This window comes from Erythrolamprus reginae, chromosome 1 (assembly GCF_031021105.1).
Source record: "Erythrolamprus reginae isolate rEryReg1 chromosome 1, rEryReg1.hap1, whole genome shotgun sequence".
Taxonomy (NCBI): Eukaryota; Metazoa; Chordata; class Lepidosauria; order Squamata; family Dipsadidae; genus Erythrolamprus; species Erythrolamprus reginae.
The window spans coordinates 421,760,004-421,787,418 of NC_091950.1; the positions used below are offsets into that span (position 1 = coordinate 421,760,004).

General features: G+C 44.6%; 1 protein-coding gene across 1 annotated transcript in view; it reads right to left on the reverse strand.

Annotated features, from left to right (window-relative positions):
- Window positions 1-3,284: 3,284 nt before the first annotated feature.
- The window catches only part of NLE1 (notchless homolog 1), a 30,814-nt gene continuing 6,683 nt past the window's right edge, over window positions 3,285-27,415 (reverse strand). Inside the window, exons 4-13 of the mRNA XM_070735399.1 lie at window positions 26,825-26,904; window positions 23,461-23,537; window positions 20,837-20,934; window positions 18,885-19,077; window positions 16,345-16,480; window positions 14,481-14,527; window positions 12,837-13,039; window positions 7,736-7,895; window positions 6,283-6,353; window positions 3,285-3,937 (exon numbers count right to left, since the gene is read on the reverse strand). Coding sequence (XP_070591500.1) covers window positions 3,925-3,937; window positions 6,283-6,353; window positions 7,736-7,895; window positions 12,837-13,039; window positions 14,481-14,527; window positions 16,345-16,480; window positions 18,885-19,077; window positions 20,837-20,934; window positions 23,461-23,537; window positions 26,825-26,904 — 1,078 coding nt within the window. The 3' untranslated portion in view covers window positions 3,285-3,924. The remainder of the gene's footprint in view (window positions 3,938-6,282; window positions 6,354-7,735; window positions 7,896-12,836; window positions 13,040-14,480; window positions 14,528-16,344; window positions 16,481-18,884; window positions 19,078-20,836; window positions 20,935-23,460; window positions 23,538-26,824; window positions 26,905-27,415) is intronic.

Below are 27,415 nucleotides of genomic sequence, written 5' to 3' on the forward strand. Positions count from 1 at the left end.
TTGAAAAGTGTTCAGAAACTTCAGATCGTGCAGAATGCAGCTGTGAGAGCAATCATGGGCTTCCCCAAATATGCCCATATTATACCAACACTCCGCAGTCTGTATTGGTTGCCGATCAGTTTCCGGTCACAATTCAAAGTGTTGGTTATGACCTATAAAGCCCTTCATGGCATCAGACCAGAATATCTCCGGGACCGCCTTCTGCCGCATGAATCCCAGCGACCGGTTAGGTCTCACAGAATGGGCCTTCTCCGGGTCCCATCAACTAAATAATGTCGTTTGGCGGGACCCAGGGGAAGAGCCTTCTCTGTGGCGGCCCTGACTCTCTGGAACCAACTCCCCTGGGAGATTAGAATTGCCCCCACCCTCCTTGCCTTTCGTAAGCTCCTTAAAACCCACTCTGCCGTCAGGCATGGGGGAACTGAGATATTCTTTCCCCCTAGGCCTTTACAATTTATGCATGGTATGTTTGTTTGTATGTATGTTTGGTTTTACAATAAGGGCTTTTTAGTTGTTTTAGTATTGGATTTACATGCTGTTTTTTATTACTGTTGTTAGCAGCCCCGAGTCTACGGAGAGGGGCGGCATACAAGTCCAATAAATGAATGAATGAATGAATGAATGAATGAATGAATAAATAAATAAATAAATAAATGAGTCGTCCTGAGGTCACGTGACCCCCTTTTGCAACCCTCTGAGAAGCAAAGTCAACGGGAAAACCAGATTCACTTAACAATCGTATGACTAACTTAACAGCAATGATTCACCTAACAACTGTGGCAAGGTTGTAAAATGGGCCAAAACTCACTTAACAAATGTCTCACTTAAGAACAGCAATGTTGACTCGACTGTGGTCGAAAATCAGGAGTACCCGTATGCTAATCCATAAATCCCGATAAACCACAGATGCATTTACAAATCTATTCAGCCGTTTCTGAAATTTGGGGATTTTAAGACATATGGAGTTCAACTCCCAGAATTCCCCAATCAGCTTCTAGGCCTAGGGCCTTTCCTGCCTGAGCATGGGGTTGGACTAGATGACCTTCAAGGTCCCTTCCAACTCTTTTGTTATTCTGTTCTGTTTTGCCTTTTAATGGTCTCCCATCGAAGTACCAATCAAATCGCACCTTGCTGCCTGCCATTTGGGGTATTGATCCAAAGGAGCAGATGGGTTTTTATTTAAGAGGTCTGGAACACTTATTTTGCTGTATGAAATAAATACACATTATTTGATCAAAGTACTAATGATTTCCCAAAGAGGCCATTTGCTTAAATGGCTTTTTAAAAAAAGGACAAAAACTCCCAGAGTCAGGAAGCAAATCTATGAATGACTCTTACTGGCTTAAAATATTTATCTGCTACTTCTTCGTGGCTCCTGACCTCCGAGGCAGCTTCAAGGATGACAGGGAGAATATTTATCGGGAACAAATGGCCCTTCTAATAAGCCTTTTGCAGGACCTTAAAAAAAAGATTTAAACTATTTTGAGACGCCAAGTTTACCCTGCCGTGAAACTTTAAAAATCAAAATGTTTTTTTTGCTGCTGCAAGCTATCCTTTCGACATCCCTAATATTGCAAGGGTGAGTTACTCATAGGGCACAGCGGACGGTAGGTATTGTATTAAATGACTGAAAGTCTAAAAAGATATTGCATTAACCGAACCCCATTTCAATGGACGGGAAAGATCAGGGGATGCTAAATGGAGCCTCCAAGTTCAGAGACAGTCTAGCAAGTGAACAATAGCAAGGAACGAAAAAGGGTCAATTTGATATCCCCCAAAACGTTTCTGAACATATTTTAGGGATTCCTTCAATTATCAGAGCTTCTCCTGGCATTGTGAGCAAGGCCACTTTTATTGCAGTGGGCTATAGTTTTTTTAAAAGGGTGTTGGTAGTGCCCCAGTTACGAACATATGCTTAGTGGGGCCCATGGGAAGAGCCTTCTCTGTGGTGGCCCCGGCCCTCTGGAACCAACTCCCCCCAGAGATTAGAATTGCCCCCACCCTCCTTGCCTTTCGTAACCTGCTTAAAACCCACCTCTGCCGCCAGGCATGGGGGAATTGAGATACGCTTTCCCCCTAGGCCTTTACAATTTTATGCATGGTATTTCTGTATGTATGTTTGGTTTTTTATATTAATGGGTTTTTCATCGTTTTTAGTATTGGATTATTATTGTACGCTGTCTTGTTATTGCTGTTAGCCGCCCCGAGTCTCCGGAGAGAGGCGGCATACAAATCCAATAAATAATAATAATAATAAAAAGTTATAAATGGACCGCCCACACACAAAGTTACTTAAAAACATAGATTGACGGCAGAAAAAGACCTCATGCCCTTATACTATTTCCTGAATTTTATCTTAGGATGGATCTATGTTTATCCCAGACATGTTTAAATTTAGTTACTGTGGATTTACCAACCACGTCTGCTGGAAGTTTGTTCCAAGCATCTACTACTCTTTCAGTAAAATGTTTTCTCACGTTGCTTTTGATCTTTCCCCCAACTAACTTCAGATTGTGTCCCCTTGTTCTTGTGTTCACTTTCCTATTAAAAACACTTCCCTCCTGGACCTTATTTAACCCTTTAACATATTTAAATGTTTCGATCATGTCCCCCCTTTTCCTTCTGTCCTCCAGACTATACAGATTGAGTTCATTAAGTCTTTCCTGATAAGTTTTATGCTTAAGACCTTCCACCATTCTTGTAGCCCGTCTTTGGACCCGTTCAATTTTGTCAATATCTTTTTGTAGGTGAGGTCTCCAGAACTGACCACAGTATTCCAAATGTGGTCTCATTAGGAATTAAAGCTTCTATTCTGGCGCCTTGGAACATATTTTTACAACCCGACCAATCAGGCGTTTACAGTAGGGGTGTCCCTCTGACCTTCCTGCCAATCAGCTTCAAGCTCTGTTGGGAGAATTGGCAGTTGGGGGTCACAACATGAGGAACTGTATTAAGGGATCGTGGCATTAGAAAGGTTGAGAACCATTGCCTTAGGAGAATAACACTTCCAGCAGACGTGATTGGTAAATCCACAGTAACTGAATGTAAACATGCCTGGGATGAACATAGATCCATCCTAAGATAAAATACAGAAAATAGTATAAGGGCAGACTAGATGGATCATGAGGCCTTTTTCTGCCGTCAGTCTTCTATGTTTCTAGGGTTGGACTAGAAGACCTCCAAGGTCCCATCCAACTCTGTTATTCTGTTCTTCTTAGTTCTCCACCCCAATTTTGTGACGTTAAGCAAGAACTATCCTGCATTTTCTGTATCACCATAAAACATTTTGGTTTAAAAGAATGTAATTATTTTACTATCTGTAAAATAAAAATTGAAGCATATAATAGTCTCATGTTCTAAGGAGCATTTCTAAGGAGCTCCAAATTTCTTGCCAGCCTCTGTCGTTTTGTGGCCAACTCCGTTCCATCTTTGCTTCTTCATTTTACTGAACATTAGTCAAATTGTGGCTGCTTTGTGCTCTATCGTCAGTCGTCTCTGAATTTTCTTCTTGTGGTTTCCTCCAAGATAATACTTTTTAAAAAGTGGTCGAAATATTTAAGTTCAGCCAAGTTGATGCCCAATTCTTTCTGTACTCGCTTCAATTTGCTATTTGAGGGAAGGAGATAATTATATCCATCTTATTGACAGGAGTCCAAAACAAGGGAATGGTGGCTTATTCGTGACCAGCATAGTTCATAAGCTAAGGTGAAACGTGGTCTGAAGATCTTCTTGTTTATGCTGTAGGATCCATGTGGATGAAAACATTCAATATATTTTTCTAGTGTTCGACATAAAAGGAAGTTGTCTGCCAAATATTCTGTACAATGGCCCCCATTCTCAAAACCCCCAAATCATCCCTAAAACAGGAGGAGTAGACCAGTTAGGGCCAAAAAAGAATTTTTAAAAGATTCTCTAGTCCTTCCGCTATCGTCTCCATCTGTTGGAAAGAAGAAAAAAATACTTGACATCTTTGCATTGAAGTCCATGCGTTTGAAAACTGCCAAAGGTTAGAAACATTGAATTAGAGTAAAATGTTTTATTCTAAAGATTTATAGGGGGTCCTTATAGTAGTGGCCAAAATTGTGGAAACCTTTTGGGAATAATGTAAAGTATTTTTAAGTTTGATGGCTAATAACACCACTTTTTGGGGGGGACTATTACCATAAAATTATAATTGGTGATAATTTTTGTATATCTTATTTTTCCTACGTGTTTCACTTTTCTTCTTTACAACTGCTATTCTAATAGCAAATCCTTCATCTTGATTAAATTATCTTTCCATTGATATACAATTTTATGGTACTACTCAAACAAAGGGGTGTTATTAGCCACCAAACCTCAAAAACACACTTTTCCCAAAGTGTTTCCATATTTTGGCCATTACTGTAATACTCTCTGTCCATCCATCACCCTGGGGGGGAACTATTGACCCCCTCAGAGAGGGTACGCAACTTGGGCGTCCTCCTCGATCCACAGCTGACATTGGAACATCATCTTTCGACTGTGGCGAGGGGGGCGTTTGCCCAGGTTCGCCTGGTGCACCAGTTGTGGCCCTATTTGGACAGGGAGTCATTGCTCACAGTCGTTCATGCCCTCATCACCTCAAGGTTCGATTACTGCAACTCTCTCTACATGGGGCTACCTTTGAAAAGTGTTCGGAAACTTCAGATCGTGCAGAACGCGGCCGCGAGAACTGTCGTGGGGCTTCCAAGATTCGCCCACATCTCTCCAACACTCCGTGGCTTGCATTGGTTGCCGATCAGTTTCTGGTCACAATTCAAAGTGTTGGTTATGACCTTTAAAGCCCTACATGGCATTGGACCAGAGTACCTCCGGAACCGACTGCTACCGCACGAATCCCAGCGACCGATAAGGTCCCACAGAGTTGGCCTTCTCTGGGTCCTGTCGACTAAGCAATGTCATCTGGCGGGCCCGAGGGGAAGAGCCTTCTCTGTGGCGGCCCCGGCCCTCTGGAATCAACTCCCCCCGGAGATTAGAACTGCCCCCACCCTCCTTGTCTTTCGTAAATTGCTCAAGACCCACCTATACCGCCAGGCATGGGGGAGTTGAGACACCTTTCCCCCAGGCTCTTTATATTTTATGTTTGGTATGTATGTGTTGTTTGGTTTTAAATATGATAGGGTTTTATGTACTTCTTTTTAATATTAGATTTGTTCACTATAATACTGTTTTTTATCATTGTTGTGAGCCGCCCCGAGTCTTCGGAGAGGGGCGGCATACAAATCTAATAAATTATTATTATTATTATTATTATTATTATTATTATTATTATTGATTGTTTTTTCCCCCCCAAAGTGTTCATTACCAAACTGGGTAATATCATCAGTACCAGAACGGAGGGAAGGGGAGGAGAAAGAGGAGGAGAAAAAGAGGAAGAGGAGAAAGAAGAGAAGGAGGAAAAAGAGGATGAAAAGGAGGAAAAAGGGGGAGAAAAAGGAGGAAGAAGAGAAAGAGGAAAAAAGAGGAAGAGGAGAAAGAAGAGAAGGAGGAAAAAGAGGATGAAAAGGAGGGAAAAGGGGGAGGAAGAGGAGAAAGAAGAGAAAGAGGAAAAAAGAGGAAGAGGAGAAAGAGGAAAAGAAGGAGAAAGGAGGAGGTGAAAAAGAGGAGGAAGAGGAGAAAGAAGAAGTGGAGGAGAAAGAGGAGAAAGAGGAGAAAGGAAGAGGAGAAAGAGGAGAAAGAAGAGAAGGAGGAAAAAGAGGAGGAAAAGGAGGAAGAGGAGAAAGAAGAGAAAGAGGAAGAGGAGAAAGAGGAGTTGAAAAAGAGGAGGAAGAGGAGAAAGAAGAAGTGGAGGAGAAAGAGGAGGAAAAGGAGGAGAAAGGAAGAGGAGGAGAGAACCACCAAGCTGAGAGGTCACCAGGGAGATTGGATGAGATGATGTGCAAGGTCCCTTCCAACTCTAATAATAAAATAAAATAGTTCCCCTTCTCCTGCTTGGACCCCTAAGTTCAACCCCACCTCCCTCCGAGCTACAAATATTCTCTTCTATCAGTAAATATTTATATTATATAAAATATTTTAAAAACATATTAGACAGGACAGAGTGAGTAACCACATAAATTAATTGTGCATTAAGGGTCAATTGGATCAGTGGCTAAAGAAACGGAATTTAAAAAAATAAAATATAAAATGTGCATACAATTACATGTGCAACAACACCACCAGGGATGGTAAGGCCTGGGATGCCCCCAGCAATTATGACATTTGAGCCTGACCATCCAATGAAACCAAACACAGGAAGTGGGCGGGGTGGGGAAAACTTACATCCGGAGACATTTGTCCTTCCCTCCGCTTGCTACTCGTTGGCCATCAGGACTCCAGTCTACGGCAAACACCTGGAAAGTAATATATCACAAGAGCCAATCAAATATCGCAGGGGAGAAGTTGAAAGAACTTTAAGCTAAAACCCCACCCTGCCTCCTCCAGCAAATAAGGAAAAAAAGAGAAATATGCTTCTCGGGAATCGCATTCATGGAACTTTAAATCCATCTTGAGGACTAGAAAATTTGTATCGCTCAATAGTTGCTAATTTGCCATCCAGAAAAACAGCCTGTAAGAGAGTGCTTGGTAGAAAACCTACACTCACCTGTTGCTCTACAGATCGATGTTTCTTAACCTCAGAAACTTTAGGAAAATCGGACTTCCAAGAATCACCCAGCCAGCATGCTTTAAGAGGGGTGGGCTTCAACTCCCACAATTCCTCAGCTGGCATTTTTAAAAAAATATTTTTTCCCCCAGATACAGTAGTATCTCTAGATACGAGCTGCTCCACATGTGAATATTCCAAGTTACAAGCCGAGACGCGAGCAAAATTTCTGTTCGACACCCGAGCTCAAATTCGGGATACGAGCCGAGCTTCCACTAGGTGGCACAAGAATTCCTTGCTACCAGTTATCTCGGCGCGAAGTCTAAAGGCATTCGTTCGAGGTGCGAGTTGATCGACATACGAGCTCGGGTCTGAAACGAATTAGACTCGTATCTAGAGGTACTACTGTATATACATTTAAAAGGACATTTTCTCAATCACTGCATCTTTACATTCACCATCAAAGCAAAGAGAAGTGAAAGAGAAAACCCATGACATAACAAAAACAGACTGTACATAACCCCTGCTGTTTCGTTGACAGTTTAATTTTCAGTTTATCATACGGTGAATATTACCAGCAGATATTATTCAGACATAAGTGTAACCAATTTTCAAGTACTGGTAACTATTTTTTGATCCTCTTTTCCTATCTTCTCACATATATAGTCAATTGTTGCTTCTTCAAGTTCTTCAATAAATCTAATAATTTTAAATATTTTAAAAGGACTTCCACTCCCATAATTCCCCAGACTACCTGCTTTAAAATGGATGAACTTCCACTCCCATAATTCCCCAGCCAGCATGCTTTAAGAAGTGTGGACTTCCACTCCCATAATTCCCCAGCCAGCCTGCTTTAAAATGGGTGGACTTCCACTCCCATAATCCCCCAGCCAGCATACTTTAAGAAGTGTGGACTTCCACTCCCAGAATCCCCCAGCCAGCCTGCTTTAAGATGGATGGACATCACACATCCATGGGGAACTCTAGAAGTTGAAGTCCATATGCGGTCCTTCAAACTTGTTGAGTTGAGAAACACGCTAGATGACCACAAATCCCATCCTTCTTTTGACCAGCTTGCGTTAGTCGAAGGCACCCCGAGGCAATCCGAGGTTGGGGGGAGACCAGCCATACCTCATCGGCATGTCCGGGCAGGTCAACGGCCAACTTCTGCGTCTTGGCATCCCACACTTTGAGGGTGCTGTCGCTGCTTCCGCTAACCAGCAAACGGCTGTCGGCCGACCACGCAATCTGATACACAGCTGAGACGTGTCCCCGCAGAGAGGCGAGATACCTGGGGTCAGAAAAAGCCAGTTAGGATGGAAATTCTCTTCCCCACTCATTTCCCCAAGTCTGTCTTTTTTCGTGTTATTTTTTGAATTTTTTTTAAAAAAAATTCGCCACTTTCTCACACAAAATGTACATGTACAGTGGTACCTCCACCTAAGAACGCCTCTACCTGTGAACTTTTCAGGATTAGAACCGGGTGTTCAAGATTTGTTTTGCCTCTTCCCAAGAACTGTTTTCCACTTACAAACCCGAGCCTCTGAAAATGTAACCGGAAAAGTCAGGGACCTCTCTAGGAATCTCCTGGGAGGAAACAGGGCTGGAAAAGGCAGGGAGAAGCCTCCGTGGGGCCTCTCTAGGAATCTCCTGGGAGGAAACAGGGCTGGAAAAGGCAGGGAGAAGCCTCCGTGGGGCCTCTCTAGGAATCTCCTGGGAGGAAACAGGGCCAGAAAAGGCGGGGGAAGCCTCCATGGGGCCTCTCTAGGAATCTCCTGGGAGGAAACGGGGTCAGAAAAGATGGGGAGAAGCCTCTGTGGGGCCTCTCTAGGAATCTCCTGGGAGAAACCAGGGCCAGAAAAGGCAGGGAGAAGCCTCCATGGGGCCTCTCTAGGAATCTCCTGGGAGGAAACAGGGCCTCCACCCTCCCTGTGGTTTCCCCAATCGCATGCATTATTTGCTTTTACATTAATTCCTATGGGAAAAATTGCTTCTTCTTACAAACTTTTCTACTTAAGAACCTGCTCACGGAACAAATGAAGTTCCTAAGTAGAGGTACCAATGTATTATCTTCTAGCTCAGTGGTTCCCAACCTGGGGGTCGGGGCCCTTTGAAGGTCAAACGGCCATTTCACAGGGGTCACCTAAGACAAATTTCCCACAGTGTTAGGAACTATATATGCTGCTAAAGCCTCAAAATAGGAAGAAATAGCAAAATCTGTAAAGAAGGGGGATAAAACTTTCTTCAGATATATTAGTGATAGGAAGAAGAAAAACTGCAGCATCACAAAGCTTAGTACCGGGAATAATACATGCATTGATGGGAATAAGATTGCTGACCATTTCAATAGCTACTTCTGTTCAGTTTTCTCAAAAGACACCTTACAAAATAATACTATAGAGGGATATAGCATTGCTTCCAGCTGTACGGATTCAGCTCCAGTGATCTTAGAAGCCGATGTCTTAGAAGAACTTGAACGATTAAAGATAAATAAGGCAATGGGTCCAGATGGCATCCACCCCAGAGTTCTTAAAGAACTCAGATCTGTCATTGCTACCCCCCTGACTGATTTGTTTAACCAATCCTTGTTAACAGGAGAAGTTCCTGAGGATTGGAGAATGGCCAGTGTTGTGCCTATCCACAAGAAGGGCAGTAGAGAAGAAGCTGGTAACTACAGGCCAGTTAGCTTGACATCAGTTGTAGTTAAAATGATGGAGACTCTACTCAAAAAGAGGATAAATCAGCATCTAAAAAACAATAACTTATTGGACCCAAATCAGCATGGCTTTACTGAAGGCAAATCGTGTCAGGCTAATCTTATTGATTTCTTTGACTATGTCACAAAGGTGTTGGATGAAGGTGGTGCCGTGGATATTGCCTATCTGGACTTCAGCAAAGCCTTTGATACGGTTCCACATAAAGAGCTGATAGATAAATTAGTGAAGATTGGACTTAATCCCTGGATAGTTCAGTGGATTTCAAGCTGGCTGAAGCATAGACATCAGAGAGTTATTGTTAATGGCGAGTATTCTGAGCAGAGACAGGTTACAAGCGGTGTGCCACAAGGGTCTGTTCTGGGTCCTATTCTTTTTAGTATGTTTGTGAGTGACATAGGGGAAGGTTTGGTAGGGAAGGTTTGCCTATTTGCCGATGACTCTAAAGTGTGCAATAGGGTTGATATTCCTGGAGGGGTCTGTAATATGGTAAATGATTTAGCGTTACTAGATAAATGGTCAAAGCAATGGAAACTGCAGTTTAATGTTTCCAAATGTAAAATAATGCACTTGGGGAAAAGGAATCCTCAATCTGAGTATTGCATTGGCAGTTCGGTGTTAGCTAAAACTTCAGAAGAGAAGGATTTAGGGGTAGTGATTTCTGACAGTCTCAAAATGGGTGAGCAGTGTGGTCGGGCGGTAGGAAAGGCAAGTAGGATGCTTGGCTGCATAGCTAGAGGTATAACAAGCAGGAAGAGGGAGATTGTGATCCCCTTATATAGAGCGCTGGTGAGACCACATTTGGAGTACTGTGTTCAGTTCTGGAGACCTCACCTACAAAAAGATATTGACAAAATTGAACGGGTCCAAAGACGGGCTACAAGAATGGTGGAAGGTCTTAAGTATAAAACGTATCAGGAAAGACTTCATGGACTCAATCTGTATAGTCTGGAAGACAGACGGAAAAGGGGGGACATGATCGAAACATTTAAATATGTTAAAGGGTTAAATAGGGTTCAGGAGGGAAGTGTTTTTAATAGGAAAGTGAACCCAAGAACAAGGGGACACAATCTGAAGTTAGTTGGGGGAAAGATCAAAGGCAACATGAGAAAATATTATTTTACTGAAAGAGTAGTAGATCCTTGGAACAAACTTCCAGCAGACGTGGTTGGTAAATCCACAGTAACCGAATTTAAACATGCCTGGGATAAACATATATCCATTGTAAGATAAAATACAGGAAATAGTATAAGGGCAGACTAGATGGACCATGAGGTCTTTTTCTGCCGTCAGTCTTCTATGTTTCTATGTTTCTAAAGCTTTTATTCTGGCACCTTGGAACATATTTTTACAATCCAACCAATCAGGCATTTCCAGTCAGTGTGTCCCTCTGACCTTCCTGCCAATCAGCTTAAAGCTCTGTTGGGAAAATTGGCGCTCGACTTATGGTTGGGCGTCACCACAACAGGAGGAACTGTATTAAGGGGTCACAGCATTAGAAAGATTGAGAACCAGTGTTCTAGGTACATATAGCCAAAAACAAAGAGATCGACTTCCAGTAAAAATTCTACTTTTGTCTTCTGCGTTTATCAGGTTAATCCAAAAATTTAACTTTAATTCTCAAAATTAAAGTTGACTTTCCATAATATTTATTTTTTCCTATTCTTTTTCACTCTAAGGCCTATTGCTCTCTCCCCTACTTTAAGCTTCATCCTCAATGTTTATTTTTCTTTTCCCCTCTTTCATCATAACAAAATACCTCCAAAATGCATTTAAACGTATAATTAAACGTATTATATATTCATATTCATTATACAGTACATTACAGGTTTTCTTATTTATCCTCAAAATCTTCACTTATTATTCCAAATCAATTAATTTGTTCAGACTTCCGTATAATAATTTTCAAATTTCCACTTAAACAGATCTCGTTTATAACAATAAGTTCTCTCTCAATAAGTATTGAATCAAAGATTAATCAATCATTACATTCTATTTCTTCATCTTTTTATTTTCTTACTTTTGGTCATCCTTGTCTTACGGCCATTTGTTTAGTGACGATTCAAAGTTACAGCGGCATGGGAAAAAGCAAATTATGACTTTTTTCACACTTGCGACCGACGTTAGTCAGTCCCCATGGTGACGTGATCCAAACTTGGAAACGGACTCATATTTTTGACCGTCTGAGTGTCCTGGGGCCACCTGATCCACTTAACGATGGAAAGGTGGGGCTATACTGTCGTAAGTTAAGGACTTCCTGTACTATATGCATTCCTGCTCACAACAGAATTGTAATAAGAAAAAACAGGGAAAATAAAATTCAGATTAGAGCTGGCGTCTTCAATCTTGGCAATTTTTTAAAGACTTGCGGACTTCAACTCCCAGAATTTCTCAGGCAGCCATACTGGCTGAGGAATTCTGGGAGTTGAAGTCCACAAGCCTTAAAGTCACCAATGTTGGAGACCCAGGGTATCCAGGGGTAAAGCATTTTGAAATTCTCTGACATTTCCCTGTAACTTGAGATCTAGTTAAGACGAGGTTGTAGATTATTATTATTATTATTTATCATTTATTGGATTTGTATGCCGCCCCTCTCCGCAGACTTGGGGCGGCTAACAACAATGATAAAAAACAACATGTAACAATCCAATTTAATAAAACAACTAAAAACCCTTATTATAAAAACCAAACACACACACAAACATACCATACATAACTTGTAATGGCCTAGGGGAAGGAATATCCTAACTCCCCCATGCCTGGCGACAAAGGTGGGTCTTGAGTAATTTGCGAAAGACAAGGAGGGTGGGGGCCGTTCTAATCTCTGGGGGGAGTTCATTCCAGAGGGCCGGGGCCGCCACAGAGAAGGCTCTTCCCCTGGGGCCCGCCAAACGACATTGTTTAGTTGACGGGACCCGGAGAAGGCCAACTCTGTGGGACCTTATCGGCCGCTGGGATTCGTGCGGTAGAAGGCGGTTCCGGATGTATTCTGGCCCAATGCCATGTAGGGCTTTAAAGGTCATTACCAACACTTTGAATTGTGACCGGAAACCGATCGGCAGCCAGTGCAGGCCGCGGAGTGTTGCAGATGACGTCATACCAAACGGCTAAGCCGTGGAGAAATATCAGTAGCTGAGGACGCAAGTTGTTGCCACAGTTATGCTCATTTTTGCTTGACTCAGCAAGGCAGCGCGATCCGGGTTTTTTTTTTACATGATTTTTCCCTGACTTTTAAACATTTTAATACAGTTCGGTTTTTTCCCCCCGTAATTTATTCCGGTTTTTTTCACAAATTCCCTCATAATTCTCTAATATTTCCTGAATCGACGATTTCCCTGATTTTCCTGCTTTCCAGGTTTGCTGGACACCTAGAGACCCATGGACTAGAACATGCCCAGAACACCATGTGTTACTCCAGAAATGTCCTCCAGAAAAAACTCACCACATCTGAGTCGATGTGGCAGGAAGGAAGATCTCCAGAACGTTCCAGAACCATCACCCCAAAAAAATCAACCTACTTCCCAGTCCGTCCATCCCAAAGCTTGATTGACTTGTCGAAGGAGGCGCTGGCGATGGTGCGGGTGTCAGGGGAGAAGAGGACTTGATTGATTAGCGCTTGATGGCCCGTCATTCTTGTCAACGGCTTCTTATCTTCGGCGGGAAGCCAGAGGAACAAAGTGAAGTCATCTGATCCAGAGACCAGCCTTTCTGGCCCTTGGCCCTGGGCAAGAGCAAAAAAAACATATATACAGTAATACCTCGTCTTACGAACTTAATTGGTTCCAGAAGGAGGTTCGTGAGGCGAAACGTTCGTAAGCCGAAACATTGTTTCCCATAGGAAACAATGTAAAAGCAATTAATGCATGCAAAAAGAAAAAAAAATCGCAAAATGGCACTCCGCTGGGCGCCGCCGCCCAGCTGTCACCTTTTAAAACAACCGGGGGGGCTTCTCAGTGTTCTCCCGAACCTGAACCCGAACTTTTCAGGTTCGGGAGGCCACCGAGAAGCGCCGCTGCCCGGCTGTCACCTTCAGAAACAGCCAGGGGGCTTCTCGGCGTTCTCCTGAACGCCGAACCCAGAAGTTCAGGTTCGGGTTCAGGTTCCGGAGGCCGCTGAGAAGCACCTGCAATTCTTGGCGGCCTCCTGAACCCGAAGGTTACAGCTGGGTGGCGGTGCTCGGAGGAGCGCCGTTTTTGCAATTGGCAGCAGCATTTTCAGCCGATCTGGAGGCTGGAAAGGAGGTGGGGAATCCCAATAGGGAATTCCATGGGCGGAGCTTTGACGTCACGAAGAGGCCACATTTCGGCTGATCAGGAAAGACGTCTTCGTGACGTCAAAGCTCCGCCCATGGAATTCCCTATTGGGATTCCCCACCTCCTTTCCAGCCTCCAGATTGGCCGAAAACGCCGCTGCCGAGCGCAAAAACGGCGCTCCGCCGAGCGCCGCCACCCGGCTGTAACCTTCTGAAACAGCCGGGCGCTTCCCAGCGGCCTCCAGAACCCGAACCCAAACTTCCGGGTTCGGGAGAACGCCGAGAAGCCCCCCTGCTGTTTAAAAAGGTGACAGCCGGGCGGCGGCGCTTCTCAGCGGCCTCCTGTACCCGAAAAGTTCGGGTTCGGGAGAACGCCGAGGAGCCCCCCGGCTGTTTTAAAAGGTGACAGCCGGGTGGCGGCGCCCAGCGGAGCGCCATTTTGGGATTCCCCCCCCCCAGCACGCATCAATCGCTTTTACATTGTTTCCAATGGGAAACATTGTTTCGTGTTACGAACTTTTCGCCTTACGAACCTCCTTCCGGAACCAATTAGGTTCTTAAGACGAGGTATTACTTAATATATATAAATATATATATATATGCTCATATATAAATATATATAAATATATATATATGCTCATATATATATATATGAGCAGCCTCCAGTGAGATGGCTTCATCCGATAATTTTAAAATGTATTCTAGAAATATTGGGTAACAGCTTATTTAACTATCGTTTGATCGCAACAAGCGAGGTTTACTGCAAAAATGCGTTAGGCTGCTGACAAAGAATGTAAACTAAAAGTCAAACAATTTTTGAAGACCTTCCCATCTTAAATATCCAATGTCCAATTGCAAAAAAAATTTGAAAATAATAATAATAATAATAATAATAATCTGGAACTCTTACCCGGATTTCATTGTATCTCAATAGTGCGTTTTGCTTGATGTCTGCCACTGTAGGAAAGGAAAGGAAAGGATAAATAGGATGTGATAGCAATTAATTAGAATAAGAAAATAGCTGAAAGGGACCTTGGAGGTCTTCTAGTCTAAACCTCTACTCAAGCAGGAGACTTTATACTATTTCAGACAAGTGACCGTCCAGTCTTTTAGACTGGCCAAACCCAAATCCTGCAACCATTGTTTGTATGTTTTATGGGACAAACCAGTTACTAAATCCGGTTGTTGTGATATGGAAATTTCCGTCACTAAGTGATGTAGTCACAAAGTATGTCATCATATGACTGCCTCCCAGCAGCCAATCAGGCCCCACAGAGTTGGCCTTCTCCGGGTCCCGTCGACTAAACAATGCCGTTTGGTGGGACCCAGGGGAATAGCCTTCTCTGTGGCGGCCCTGGCCCTCTGGAATCAACTCCCCCCGGAGATTTGAATTGCCCCTACCCTTCCCGCCTTCCGCAAGATGCTGAAGACCTATCTATGTTGCCAGGCATGGGGGGAATAACTATCTCTTCCTCCACCACCACCTTTTTTCCTGACTGCAATATATGAGAATGGTGTGATTGTGCAGTATGATTGCTTTTAATATCTATGGGTTTTAAATCTCGTTTTTTTAATTTTATTGGATTTGTATTTTATGTATTGTATTGTTGTTGTTGTTGTGAGCCGCCCCGAATCTTCAGAGAGGGGCGGCATACAATGTTCCCTCTAATTTTTTTTCGGTGTGGGCGGAAAAATATAGTGCCTGAGCGGCAGCCCCCTTGGTACTGGGCGGCATAAAAAAATAAATTAAAAAAATTTTTTTTTAAATTAAATAAATAGATAAATAAGAAAAAAATCCCTTCTTTTTTATTAAAAGAAATTAATAATTTAAAAAACCCAAAATCCCTTATTATTAAAACTAAAACAACCAGCAAAACCAAAAACATAAGTATTAATAAAAACAGGTGAGGGCTGGTTTTTTCTCTCTCTGTTATTATTTAAGTGCTTTTACCATATGCTTTAAATCAAGTCACTTCTCTCTCTGTTTCTCTCTCTTTCCTGTCATTCTCTGCCTCAATCATTTTCTCATTTCTTTTTTCTCCCCTTTTCTCTCTCTCTTGCTTCCACTCTTCTGTCTCTCTTGCTTTCTTCCTCTCTCACTCTCTTCCTTCCTCTCATCTCTCTTTCTTTCTCTCTCTCTCTAGCTTTCTGTCTCTCTTGTTTTCTTCCTCTCTCTCTTCCTTCCTCTCTCATCTCTTTCTTTCTCTCTCTTGCTTTCTTTCTCTCTCCCCCCCTCTTGCTCTTTCTTTTTCTCACTTGTTTTCTTCCTCTCTCTCTCTTTCTCTCTCACTCTTTCTCTCGTTTTCTTTCTCTCTCTCTCTCTCTCTCTTGCTATCTCTTTCTCTCCCCCCTCTTTCTCTCTCTCTCTGTTCCTCACTTTTTCTCTATCTTGCTCTGTCTGTTGCTCTCACTCTTTTCCGTTCTCTCCATTCTTCTCACAGCGGAGACCGGCGAAGGTGATTTTCAAAGGGTGCGCGGGTGTGTGTGTTTTGGGGTGCGTGTGCACGCGCGCGCACAGCTTAGTGGATACAGTGGCGGCATACAAATCTAATAAATCTTAAATCTTAATCTCACTTAGTGATGGCGATACTGGCAGTCCCTGTCGCTGTCATTAAACAAGGATGATGGGTTGTTAAGCTTGCTGATGGCTTCCCCAGTGCAAAGACATTGGGGAAGCTGGGAGGAATTCTGGGAGTGGACGTCCACCCCGCTTAAAGTTGCCAATGGTTGAGAAACTCTGAACAAGGGGACTCAAAGGGGCCAGAGGCTCTTACATGATCCGCTCAAATCCTGGGGGTTGATAGAAGCTTTGGCCGGCTCAAATGCTCCCGTCCGGAGGACGTAATCCGTGCTGAGGGCCATGGTATTGACCCAGTGCGCATGGCCTTGCAAAGTGCGGCACAGGATTCCCTGAAGACGACAGAAAAAGCAAGGCATCCATCACTTCCCTTTCATTATAATAATAACAACAGAGTTAGAAGGGACCTTGGAGGTCTTCTAGTCCAACCCCCTGCTTAGGCAGGAAACCCTACACTACTTCAGACAGGTGGTCATCCGACATCATAAAAACTTCCAGTGCTGGAGCATTCACAACTTCTGGAGGCAAGTTGTGAATGCTCCACTGTTTAATTGTTCTGCCAGGAAATTTTTCCTTACCTCTAAGTTGCTTCTCTCCTTGTTTAGTTTCCACCCATTGCTTCTTGTTCTACCCTCAGGTGCTTTGGAGAAGAGCTTGACTCCCTCTTCTTTGTGGCAACCCCTGAGATATTGGAAGACTACTATCATGTCTCCCCTGGTCCTTCTTTTCATTGAACTAGCCAGGCCCAGTTCCTGCAACCGTTCTTCGTATGTTTTAGCCTCCAGTCCCCTAATCACCTTTGTTGCTCTTCTCTGCACTCTTTCTAGAGTCTCAACATCCCTTTTACATCGTGGTGACCAAAACTGGATGCCGTATTCCAAGTGTGGCCTCACCAAGGCCTTATAAAGTGGTATTAACCCTTCACGTGATCTTGATTCTCTCCCTCTGTTGATGCAGCCTAGAACTGTGTTGGCTTTTTTGGCAGCTGCTGCACATGGCTGGCTCCTATTTAAATGGTCGTCCACTAGGACTCCAAGGTCCCTCTCACAGTTACTACTGTTCAGCAATGTACCACAGATATTGTACCTGTGCATTTTGTTTTTCTTGCCTAAATATAGAACCTTACTTTTTTCCACCGTTGAATTTCATTTTGTTAGATAGCGCCCATTGTTCAAGTTTTTCAAGATCCTTGTCAGCGAACCAGATAGCATCTGAGAAATAAATCAGTTTCGACGCCTGTGCTTTCACGCAGGATTCGATTTATTAACTACAGTAATCCATTTCTGGATTCAACTCGATCATTCCAACTCTAAGTCCCTTGAGATTATATCCAGGTCAAAGTTCATATCACATCCCCACACCCACAAGTGCAATCATGAGGACCAATCTGGTGCAGGGATTTCTGGTTCCTTCCTTTGTTCGTTTACTTTGGACTCTGCGGTGGCATAAATATATATACGTACAGTGATACCTCGTCATACAAACTTTTCAAGATACAAATCCGGGGTTTAAGATTTTTTTGCCTCTTCTACCAAACTATTTTCACCTTACAAATCCAAGCTGCCGCCACTGGGATGCCCCGCCTCCGGATTTCTGTTGCCAGCGAAGCGCCCGTGAGGCTCCCCTTCATGGGAAACACCACCTCCGGACTTCCGTGTTTTTGCGATGCTGCAAGGGAATCCCAGCAGCACCAAAACGGGCGCTTCGCTGGCAACGGAAGTCCGGAGGTGGGGTTTCCCAGCGAGGAAAGCCTCAGCGAAATCACAGCATCACAAAAACATGGAAGTCTGGAGGTGGGGTTTTGAGGACTTCTGTGTATTTGCGATGCTGCAATTTCGCTGAGGTTCTCCTTGCTGGGAAACCCCACCTCCGGACTTCCGTTGCCAGCGAAACACCCGTCTTTGCGCTGCTGGGAAACCCCTGCAGCATCACAAAAACACGGAAGTCCGGAGGTGGGGTTTCTCATGGAGGGGAGCCTCAGGGGAATCCCAGTAGCACAAAAATCGCTGGCAACGGAAGTCCGGAGGTGGGGTTTCCCAGCGAGGGGAGCCTCAGCGAAATTGCAGCATCACAAAAACACAGAAGTCCGGAGGTGGGGTTTCGAGGACTTCCGTGTTTTTGCAATGCTGCAATTTCGCTGAGGCTCCCCTCGCTGGGAAACCCCATCTCCGGACTTACGTTGCCAGCAAAGTGCCCGTTTTGGTGCTGCTGGGATTCCCCTGCAGCATCACAAAAACACGGAAGTCTGGAGGTGGGGTTTCCCATGGAGGGGAGCCGCAGGGGAATCCCAGCAGCGCAAAAACGGACACTTTGGCTGGCAAAAGGGGTGAGTTTTGGGCTTGCACGCATTAATCGCTTTTCCATTGATTCCTATGGGAAACATTATTTCGTCTTACAAACTTTTCACCTTACAAACCTCATCCCAGAACCAATTAAGTTCGTAAGATGATGTATCACTGTATCTCTCTCTCTCACTCCTCCCCTTTCCTCTATCGCTGTTAAACTGTGTCAGGTAAACCTGTGGCTTCACATAATGACTTTGGGCCTGACAATCCTTCTGTATTTTGTGTCTATCTTCTGGATTGAATTGATAACTGCACTGCATTGCCCGGGCCAACCAAACCCCGATGGGAACAACACGCAGAGGTGGCAAAAGGGAAAGAGGTTCCAACCTGCTTCTGGTTTCATTTATTCAGTCTGTCCGCTGCCACGATTCCCCACGACTAGGTGACTTACGTCTTGGGCCCTCCAGACTTTGATGGTGCGGTCTTGCGAAGAGGAATACAGCAAGCCGTCGCCCCCCCACCGGAGGCAGGTGACCGACTGAGTGTGGCTGGTGAGGATCTTGTCGCAGCGGCCGGACGCCGTGTCCCAGATTCGAACGCTGCCATCTTTGGAAGAGCTGGCTAAGTGACGACACTCGGCATTCCTGAAGGCAGAATTAAAAAGAGGGAGAGAGGAGAGAGAGAGATGAGAGAGAGAGAAAAAAAGAGAGAGAGAGAGAGGCAGAGATGAGAGAGAAAGACAGAGAGAGAGAAATAAGTGAGAGAGAAAGGAGACAGAGATATGAGAGAGAAAAGGGAGAGTGAGAGAGAGTAAGAGGGAGAGAGGAGAGACAAATATGAGATACAGAGGTGAAAGAGAGAGAAAGAAAGACACAGAGAGAGAGAGAGATGAGAGATAAGTGAGAGAGAGAGAGAGAAAGGAGACAGATTTGAAAGATATAGAGATATGAGAGAGAAAAGGGAGAGTGAGAGAGAGTAAGAGAGAGAGAGAGGAGAGACAAATATGAGAGACAGAGATAGAGATGAAAGTGAGACAAAGATGAGAGATAGAGAAAGGGGAGAGAGATGGAGAGAGATGAGAAAGAAAGAGAGATGAGAGATGAGACAGAGAAAGGAGAGAGATATAGAAATATGAGAGAGAGAAAGGGAGAGAGAGAGAGAAGTCAGAGATGAGAGATATAGATATAGACATATGAGAGATAGAGAAAGGAGGGAGAGAGAGAGATGAGAAAGAGAGAGAGAAAGAAGCTGTGAAATTTTTCCTAAAAACTATTGAAAACAGGCAAAGGTTGAATAACTCTAATCCACTGTTCTTCTGCAGGAGGAGATGTTAAGGAGTGTGCAGAGCGACCCCCGGGTTATGAAGGATGCACATGCGCAAAGGAAACATGGAATATCCAGCAGATAGTCAGGAGATATGAGTAATCAGCAATACCAAACAGACAAATAACAGAGACGCAGAGAGAGAATCATGCTTCTGGCTCCCTCTTGTGGCAATCTGCAACACTACCTCATAAAGCTATAGTGCTTCAATAAATACTGTACAAGCATCCGCTGTTAGCTTGTTTATATATTGCCAAACCCAAATTATGTGCATAGTACTAACATGAGAAAAAGATTTTGGATGATTTTAAGATGCTGAGTACAGGACTGGGCTTTTTTCCTCTGCATCTTAGGTGGAAATACAGTTGAAAACTACAGGAATTATACAAAAGAAATAATTACAGGTAGTCCTTGACTTACGACTGCAACCAAGCCTAATATTTCTGTCAATGAGTGAGAAATTTGTGAAGTGAGTGTTGTTCCATTGCACGACTTTTCTCACCATGTTTATTAAGTGGAGTCTATGGAGAGGGGCGGCATACAAATCTAATAAATAATAATAATAATAATAATAATAATAATAATAATAATAATAAGTGAATTGCCATAGTCGTTAAATCAGTAACGCCGCTGTTAAGCGAATCTGGGCTTCCCCATTGGACTTGGCTTGTTGGAAGGTCACGAAAAGGGATTGCATGACCTTGGGACACAGCAACCGTCATAAGTACAAGCAGTCACGTGATTATGGGGATGCCACAACGGTCATAAGTGTGAAACAACAGTGATAAGTCACTGTTTTCAGTGTCACTGTAATTTCAAACTACTGTATAACTAAATGAATTGTTTTAAGTCGAAGACTACTCACAATGAGCCAAGAGGGTGATGTAAGATAAAATTGCAATTTAAGACACGACTATCATTTAAACCATGATTAGAATTTAAGCCACAATTGTAATTTAAAACCACGATTAGAATTTAAGCAACGATTGTAATTTTAAGATCCCTTAGTTTATAAGTGCAGAGGCAGGAAAGATTTGCGGGGGAGGGGGGTGTTGAGCGGGGGCTGAAGTGGTGACTTACAAATGCAGAGGTTCCCAGCACAGTGAAGTGATCCACTTGGAGTGACCCACCAGGGTACGGCCAATCTGATTTCCGGTGCTTGGATCCCAGAGCATTATCTGCCACGGAAAGTTACATGGGACACATTAAGAAACACTTTTCTCAAAATCGTTTTATGCGCTTCTGCAACGATGGGTGAATGGACTGTTTCGATCAAAAGAAAAACACGATTATTTTTGTCGTTTTCTACTTGGAAACCGCTTCTGGACTTTATGCTCGAGGTGGGAGTAAAAAATATGGAACTTTGATTTTGGGGCGTTTACCGATTAGATGGGGGGGGGGGTTGTTATAGAAATGGCTAGTTTTTGTGCTACTATGTAAAAAATAAAAAACTGAGGTTGGACGTTCATTTTTTACCCTCCCACCTTGGGCATAAAGTCCAGAAGCGGTTTCCAAGTACATACTGCACAAAGGGTGTTGGAAGTTGCAACTGGACTTTCTGTTTTTTTCTTTGAAAGATGTTTCACTTCTCATCCAAGAAGATTCTTCAGCTTTGTTGGAAATCAATGCCTTTCCTTTCTTTTTCCTCTACACTTTTTCCTTCTCCATCCCATTTCCTATTTTTCCTACTTCATTTTTAAATTTTTTAAATTTTTGTGGGTGTGGCTTGCCGGCCATGTGACCAGGTGGGAGTGGCTTGACGATCATGTGACTGGCTTAAAGGTGGCCAACTTGATGTCACTCACATCAAGGATTTGAGTTAGGATGCCTGGCCTCTCCTCGGCTCAAAGAGATACAATTTTCCTATCTATTTACTATTCCTGAACATCCAAAATATACTCTGTAATTCTATGTTCTCGAACATTTCGGATAACGAACAAAATTTTCGGCAAAACTTTGCTTCGGTATCTGAACAAAAATTCGGATACCGAACAGCCAAAGAAAATTTTGTTTATTATCCGAAATGTTACCGCCGGGGGCTGCTGCAATCCCAGCAGCTTCAGGGGGCTGAGGAGCTCTATAAGAGCTTCAAGCTGCAGGAAGGGTGGGGGCTGCTGCAATCCCGGCAGCTTCAGGGGGCTCCTTTCCTCAGTGCTTCCTCTTATTACCTGTAAGCAGCTGCAAAAACTTTCTCCTTCCAGGCGGCGGCAACTTCCCTTCGAGTAGCAACAATGCCGGGAACATCACGTGATGAAGGGAAGCCGCCGGAGCCATCTCAGCAGTTGCCGCCGCTCCAGCAGCTTCCCTTCATTACGTGACGTTCCCGGCGCTCGAAGGGAAGCCGCCGCCGTTGCAGCCGCCGGGAAGGAGAAAGTTTTTGCAGCTGCTTACAGGTAATAAGAGGAAGCAACGAGGAAAGGAGCCCCCTGAAGCTGCTGGGATTGCAGCAGCCCCCACCCTTCCTGCAGCTTGGAGTACCGAATTTATTTATCCCATTGTAAATAAAGAAAATAGATTTAATTGGTTCCCAGCGAGTTAACAGGGGCTGGGAACCAATTAAATCCATTTCCATTATTTCCTATGGGATAAATAAATTCGGTACTCAACCAAATCGGTATTCGACCACACTTCTGGAACGAATTGTGGTCGAGTACCGAGGTACCACTGTATATATGCCATATGTGTGCATACTGTGTTTCCCCGAAAATAAGACGTACCCTAAAGTAAGGCATGTCAGAGGTTTTGCAGAATTTGCTAATATAAGGCACCCCCCGAAAATAAGGCGTAGCCAAGTTTACATACGGTACGGTGGAAAAACAGTACCATTCAAAGCTGTTCATAATTTCGCGGGGGTTGCATTCTGAGACCACGAAATAAGAGATGCTTCCTTTCTTCCTCCCCACTCCCTCCTCCATTCCTGGTTTTACTTAACCCCAAAACTGCTTGGGCTGGTCAGTGTCGGGAACTGCTCCTCCGCTTTCGGGATGCCACTGCCGATTTAGCTGCCGCCGGGCCTCTCAGCTGTTTGGCGGCCCACTTGTCTTCTGTCGGCCGCCGTTGCGCCGCTGCGACCGACAGAAGACACGTGGGCCGCCAGACAGCTGAGAGGCCTGGCAGCAGCGAAATCGGCGGTGGCATCCCGAAAGCGGAGGAGCAGCTCCCGATGCTGACCAGCCCAAACCGTCAGCCCCCTTTGCTGCTGCAGGCGGGTAGCCGCCCATCCGTCGGGCTGTCTTCTGCCTCTGGATCTGGAGGCACGCCCATGGCCACAGAGGGTTCCTCCCCAAGTGGTGCCGGTGCCGAAAAAAGACGGGTACGGCGAGGGGGCTGAGCCTTGGCCGCCGCTGCCCAGAAATATAAGGCACCCCCTGAAAATAAGACATAGCAGAACTTTTGGAGCAAAAATTAATATAAGACAGTGTCTTATTTCCGGGGAAACACGGTACATATTACACAAAGGGACACAACAATATACATTATCTACTATGTAAAATCTATGTGTATGTACACATGCACAGCTCTTCTAAAATTATACACATTCAACCTCATTTACTGTGATAGGAAAAACATACCTGGAGCCCAGAAGGGAAAAAAGAAAAAAATTAAAGAAATTTCAACCGGTTCTGCGTACCTGACCGTACCCGTAGGAGCCCATCACTGAACCCATCTCAGGAAAAAGAAACAAAGGTGAAACCTATACTCACCTGCCCGTTCTTACAACCAGATGCTAGTTTCTTCCCGTCGGGAGACCAAGCAATGCTCAGCACCCAATGGCGGTGACCTATGGAGATAGGAAGGAGGGAGAGTTGTGAGTCCACCTGTCCATAATCCCAAAAGCTCTCGAGATGTTTATTCTAGGCCAGTGACGGCGAACATTTTTTGGTTCGCGTGCTAAAAGGTGTGTGTGTGTGCCCCTCACCCCTCCCCTCACTCCCACGCATGCAGACCCTTCTGCACCGCCCTTGCGCATGTGCACAATCCCGTCCCGGTGCATGCGCATAGGCCTCACTGATATTGGACTTTTTGAACTGTTCCTTTGTATCTTTTATACAGGGTGCGTTCCAAAAGCAATGCAATTATTTTTTTAAAAAAGTAATTTATTGAACAGATTTGCAGAAACACTTAAAATTCTTCAAAGTACTGTCCTTGGGCCTCTACACATTTTTTCCAGCGACTCTGCCATGACCGGTACGCGTCCTGGAAAGTGTCTTCGGGGACCTCTCGCAAGGTTTTAGTGGAAGTCTGGAGGCCTCAGTGGGCCTACTGGAAGTCTGGAGGCCTCAGTGGGCCTACTGGAAGTCTGGAGGCCTCAGTGGGCCTACTGGAAGTCTGGAGGCCTCAGTGGGCCTACTGCAAGTCTGGAGGCCTCAATGGGCCTACTGGAAGTTTGGGGGCCTCTGTGGGCCGATTGCAAGTCCGGAGGCCATAGTGGGCCTACTGGAACTCTGGAGGCCTCAGTGGGCCTTCTGGAAGTAGGAAGCCTCAGTGGGCCTACTGGAAGTTTGGGGGCCTCAGTGGGCCTACTGGAGGTCTGGAGGCCTCAGTGAGGCCTGTGCGCATGCACAAAGGGGAAGCATGGGTGGGTGGGTGTTTCTGTGCGCATGTGTGTGGGGAGGGCATTGCATTATGGATACGGGCACATGCACACATGCGTGCTACTGCACACACACCCTTTTAGCAACCAAGCAAGATAACGTTCGCCATCACTATCGTGGGCCAATGTTTCTCAGCCTCGGTCACTGAGAGACCTGTGGACTTCAACTCCCAGAATTCTTCCGCCATTATGGCGCAGAGGAGTGTTTCTCAAACACGGCCCCTAATATAAGATTTTTATTTTTTATTTATTTTTATTGGATTTATATGCCACCCTTCTCCGAGGACTCGGGGCAGCTCACAGCATATACAAAAACAGAACAATAATATAAATCCAATTAATACTACATTAAAAACCACCCTTCAATTCAGTTAAAAGAAAATAAAACTTATCAAACCAATCGTTCAACACTTCATACTTAAAACACTTATTGATCAGGGGGAAGATCTAAAAGTCCCAAGCCTGGCGACAAAGATGAGTTTTTAAGCTCTTTCAAAAGGCGAGGAGGGTGGGGGCAGTGCGAATCTCCAAGGAGAGCTGATTCCAGAGGGTTGGGGCCCCCACAGAGAAGGCTCTTTCTTTCTTTCTTTCTTTCTTTCTTTCTTTCTTTCTTTCTTTCTTTCTTTCTTATTTTTTTTTATTTTTTTATTTATTGGATTTGTATGCCGCCCTCTCTGTAGACTCGGGGTGGCTAACAACAGTAATAAAAACAGCATATAACAATCCAATATTAAAACAGTTAAAAACCCTTATTATAAGACCAAACATACATACAGACATACCATGCATAAAATTGTAAAGGCCTAGGGGGAAAGAGTATTTCAGTTCCCCCATGCCTGACGGCAGAGGTGGGTTTTAAGAAGCTTACGAAAGGCAAAGGGGGGGGGGGGCAATTCTAATCTCTGGGGAGAATTGGTTCCAGAGGGCTGGGGCTGCCACAGAGAAGGCTCTTCCCCTGGGTCCTGACAAGCGGCATTGTTTAGTTGACGGGACCTGGAGAAGACCCACTCTGTGGGACCTAACTGGTCGCTGGGATTCGTGCAGCAGAAGGTGGTCCCTGAGATATTCTGGTCCGGTGCCATGAAGGGCTTTATAGGTCATAACCAACACTTTGAATTGTGACCGGAAACTAATCGGCAACTAATGCAGACTGCGGAGTGTTGGTGTAACATGGGCATATTTGGGGAAGCCCATGATCGCTCTCACAGCTGCATTCTGCACGATCTGAAGTTTCCGAACACTTTTCAAAGGTAGCCCCATGTAGAGAGCGTTACAGTAGTCGAGCCTCGAGGTGATGAGGGCATGAGTGACTGTGAGCAGTGAATCCCGGTCCAGATAGAGCTGCCAGCCAGCCGACATTGTTTGGTCGACGGGACCCTAAGGAGGCCAATTCTGTGGGACCTCACCAGTCGCTGGGATTCGTGCGGCAGAAGATGGCTGGATTTCAACTCCAGCTGGGGAATTCTGGGAGTTGAAGTCCACCTCATCTTTCAGAGGCCAAGACTGGTACGCAGCGGCCTACACAGTCCCGCTTCCACATGTCAATTCAATTCAATTCAATTCAATTGATTAGATTTGTATGCCGCCCCTCTCTGAAGACTCGGGCGGCTCACAACAGTAATAAAAACAGTATAACAATGGAACAAATCTAATAATAAAATATATACAAACCTCAACAATTAAAAATCATACAGCACATACACATCAAACATGAAATATAATAAGCCTGGGGGAGATGTCTTAGTTCATCCATGCCTGGCGATATAGGTGGGTCTTAAGTAACTTGCGAAAGACAAGGAGGGTGGGGGCCGTTCTAATCTCCAGGTGAAATTGATTCCAGAGGGCTGGGGCGGCCACAGAGAAGGCTCTTCCCCTGGGGCCTGCCAAACGACATTGTTTAGTCAACGGGACCCAGAGAAGGCCAACTCTTTGGAATACTGTGTTCAGTTCTGGAGACCTCACCTACAAAAAGATATTGACAAAATTGAACGGGTCCAAAGATGGGCTACAAGAATGGTGGAAGGTCTTAAGCATAAAACGTATCAGGAAAGACTTCATGGACTCCATCTGTACAGTCTGGAGGACAGAAGGAAAAGGGGGGACATGATCGAAACATTTAAACATGTGAAAGGGTTAAATAAGGTTCAGGAGGGAAGTGTTTTTAATAGGAAAGTGAACACAAGAACAAGGGGACAATCCACAGTCACTGAATTTAAACATGCCTGGGATAAACATAGATCCATCCTAAGATAAAATACAGGAAATAGTATAAGGGCAGGCTAGATGGATCATGAGGTCTTTTTCTGTCGTCAGACTTCTATGTTTCTATGTTTCTAACTCTGTGGGACCTGATCGGCCGCTGGGATTCGTGCGGTAGAAGGCGGTTCCGGAGGTATTCTGGTCCAGTGCCATGTAGGGCTTTAAAGGTCATTACCAACACTTTGAATTGTGACCGGAAACTGATCAAGACTCACCCTTGGCTGTAAAATGCGGAGTCTCCGTGTTCAGGTCCCAGAAGCGGACGGTGGTGTCCCCAGAGCCACTGGCCAGGTACCTTGAGAGAGGAAAAAAACTCACATGCTGACAGAGTCAGGGTGCAGGAGTGACCAGAGGCCACTCAGAGGTCAAAAAGGTCAAGATGAAACCCAAGCTCCTCCCCTCCCAAGTGAGCCGTTCAAAGTAGGGCAGACATACAAGATAGTCCTCCACTTACAACCAAAAATTCATCCTTAAATGGATGCCCAATTTGACAAACTTTTTGGTCGTTAAATGAGACATCAACATGTTTGGTCCCCGTTGGACGTTGTTTCTCAGAAGGTTTGCAAGCGTGACTGCAGGACTCCACAACCTTCCAACTGTTGGACTCTTAACCTTAAACCGTCACACAATCAAAGTTCGGATTCTTGGCAACACACTCATAATTATTGTTGTGGTTAGCTCTGGCCCAGCTCCTGCCCCAAGAACTGTGGATGTGGGGGAGACATGGGGTGAGGTATCATCAGTACGCTGATGATACCCAGCTTTACATCCCCACCCCATGTCCAGTCAACGAAGCAGTGGAAGTG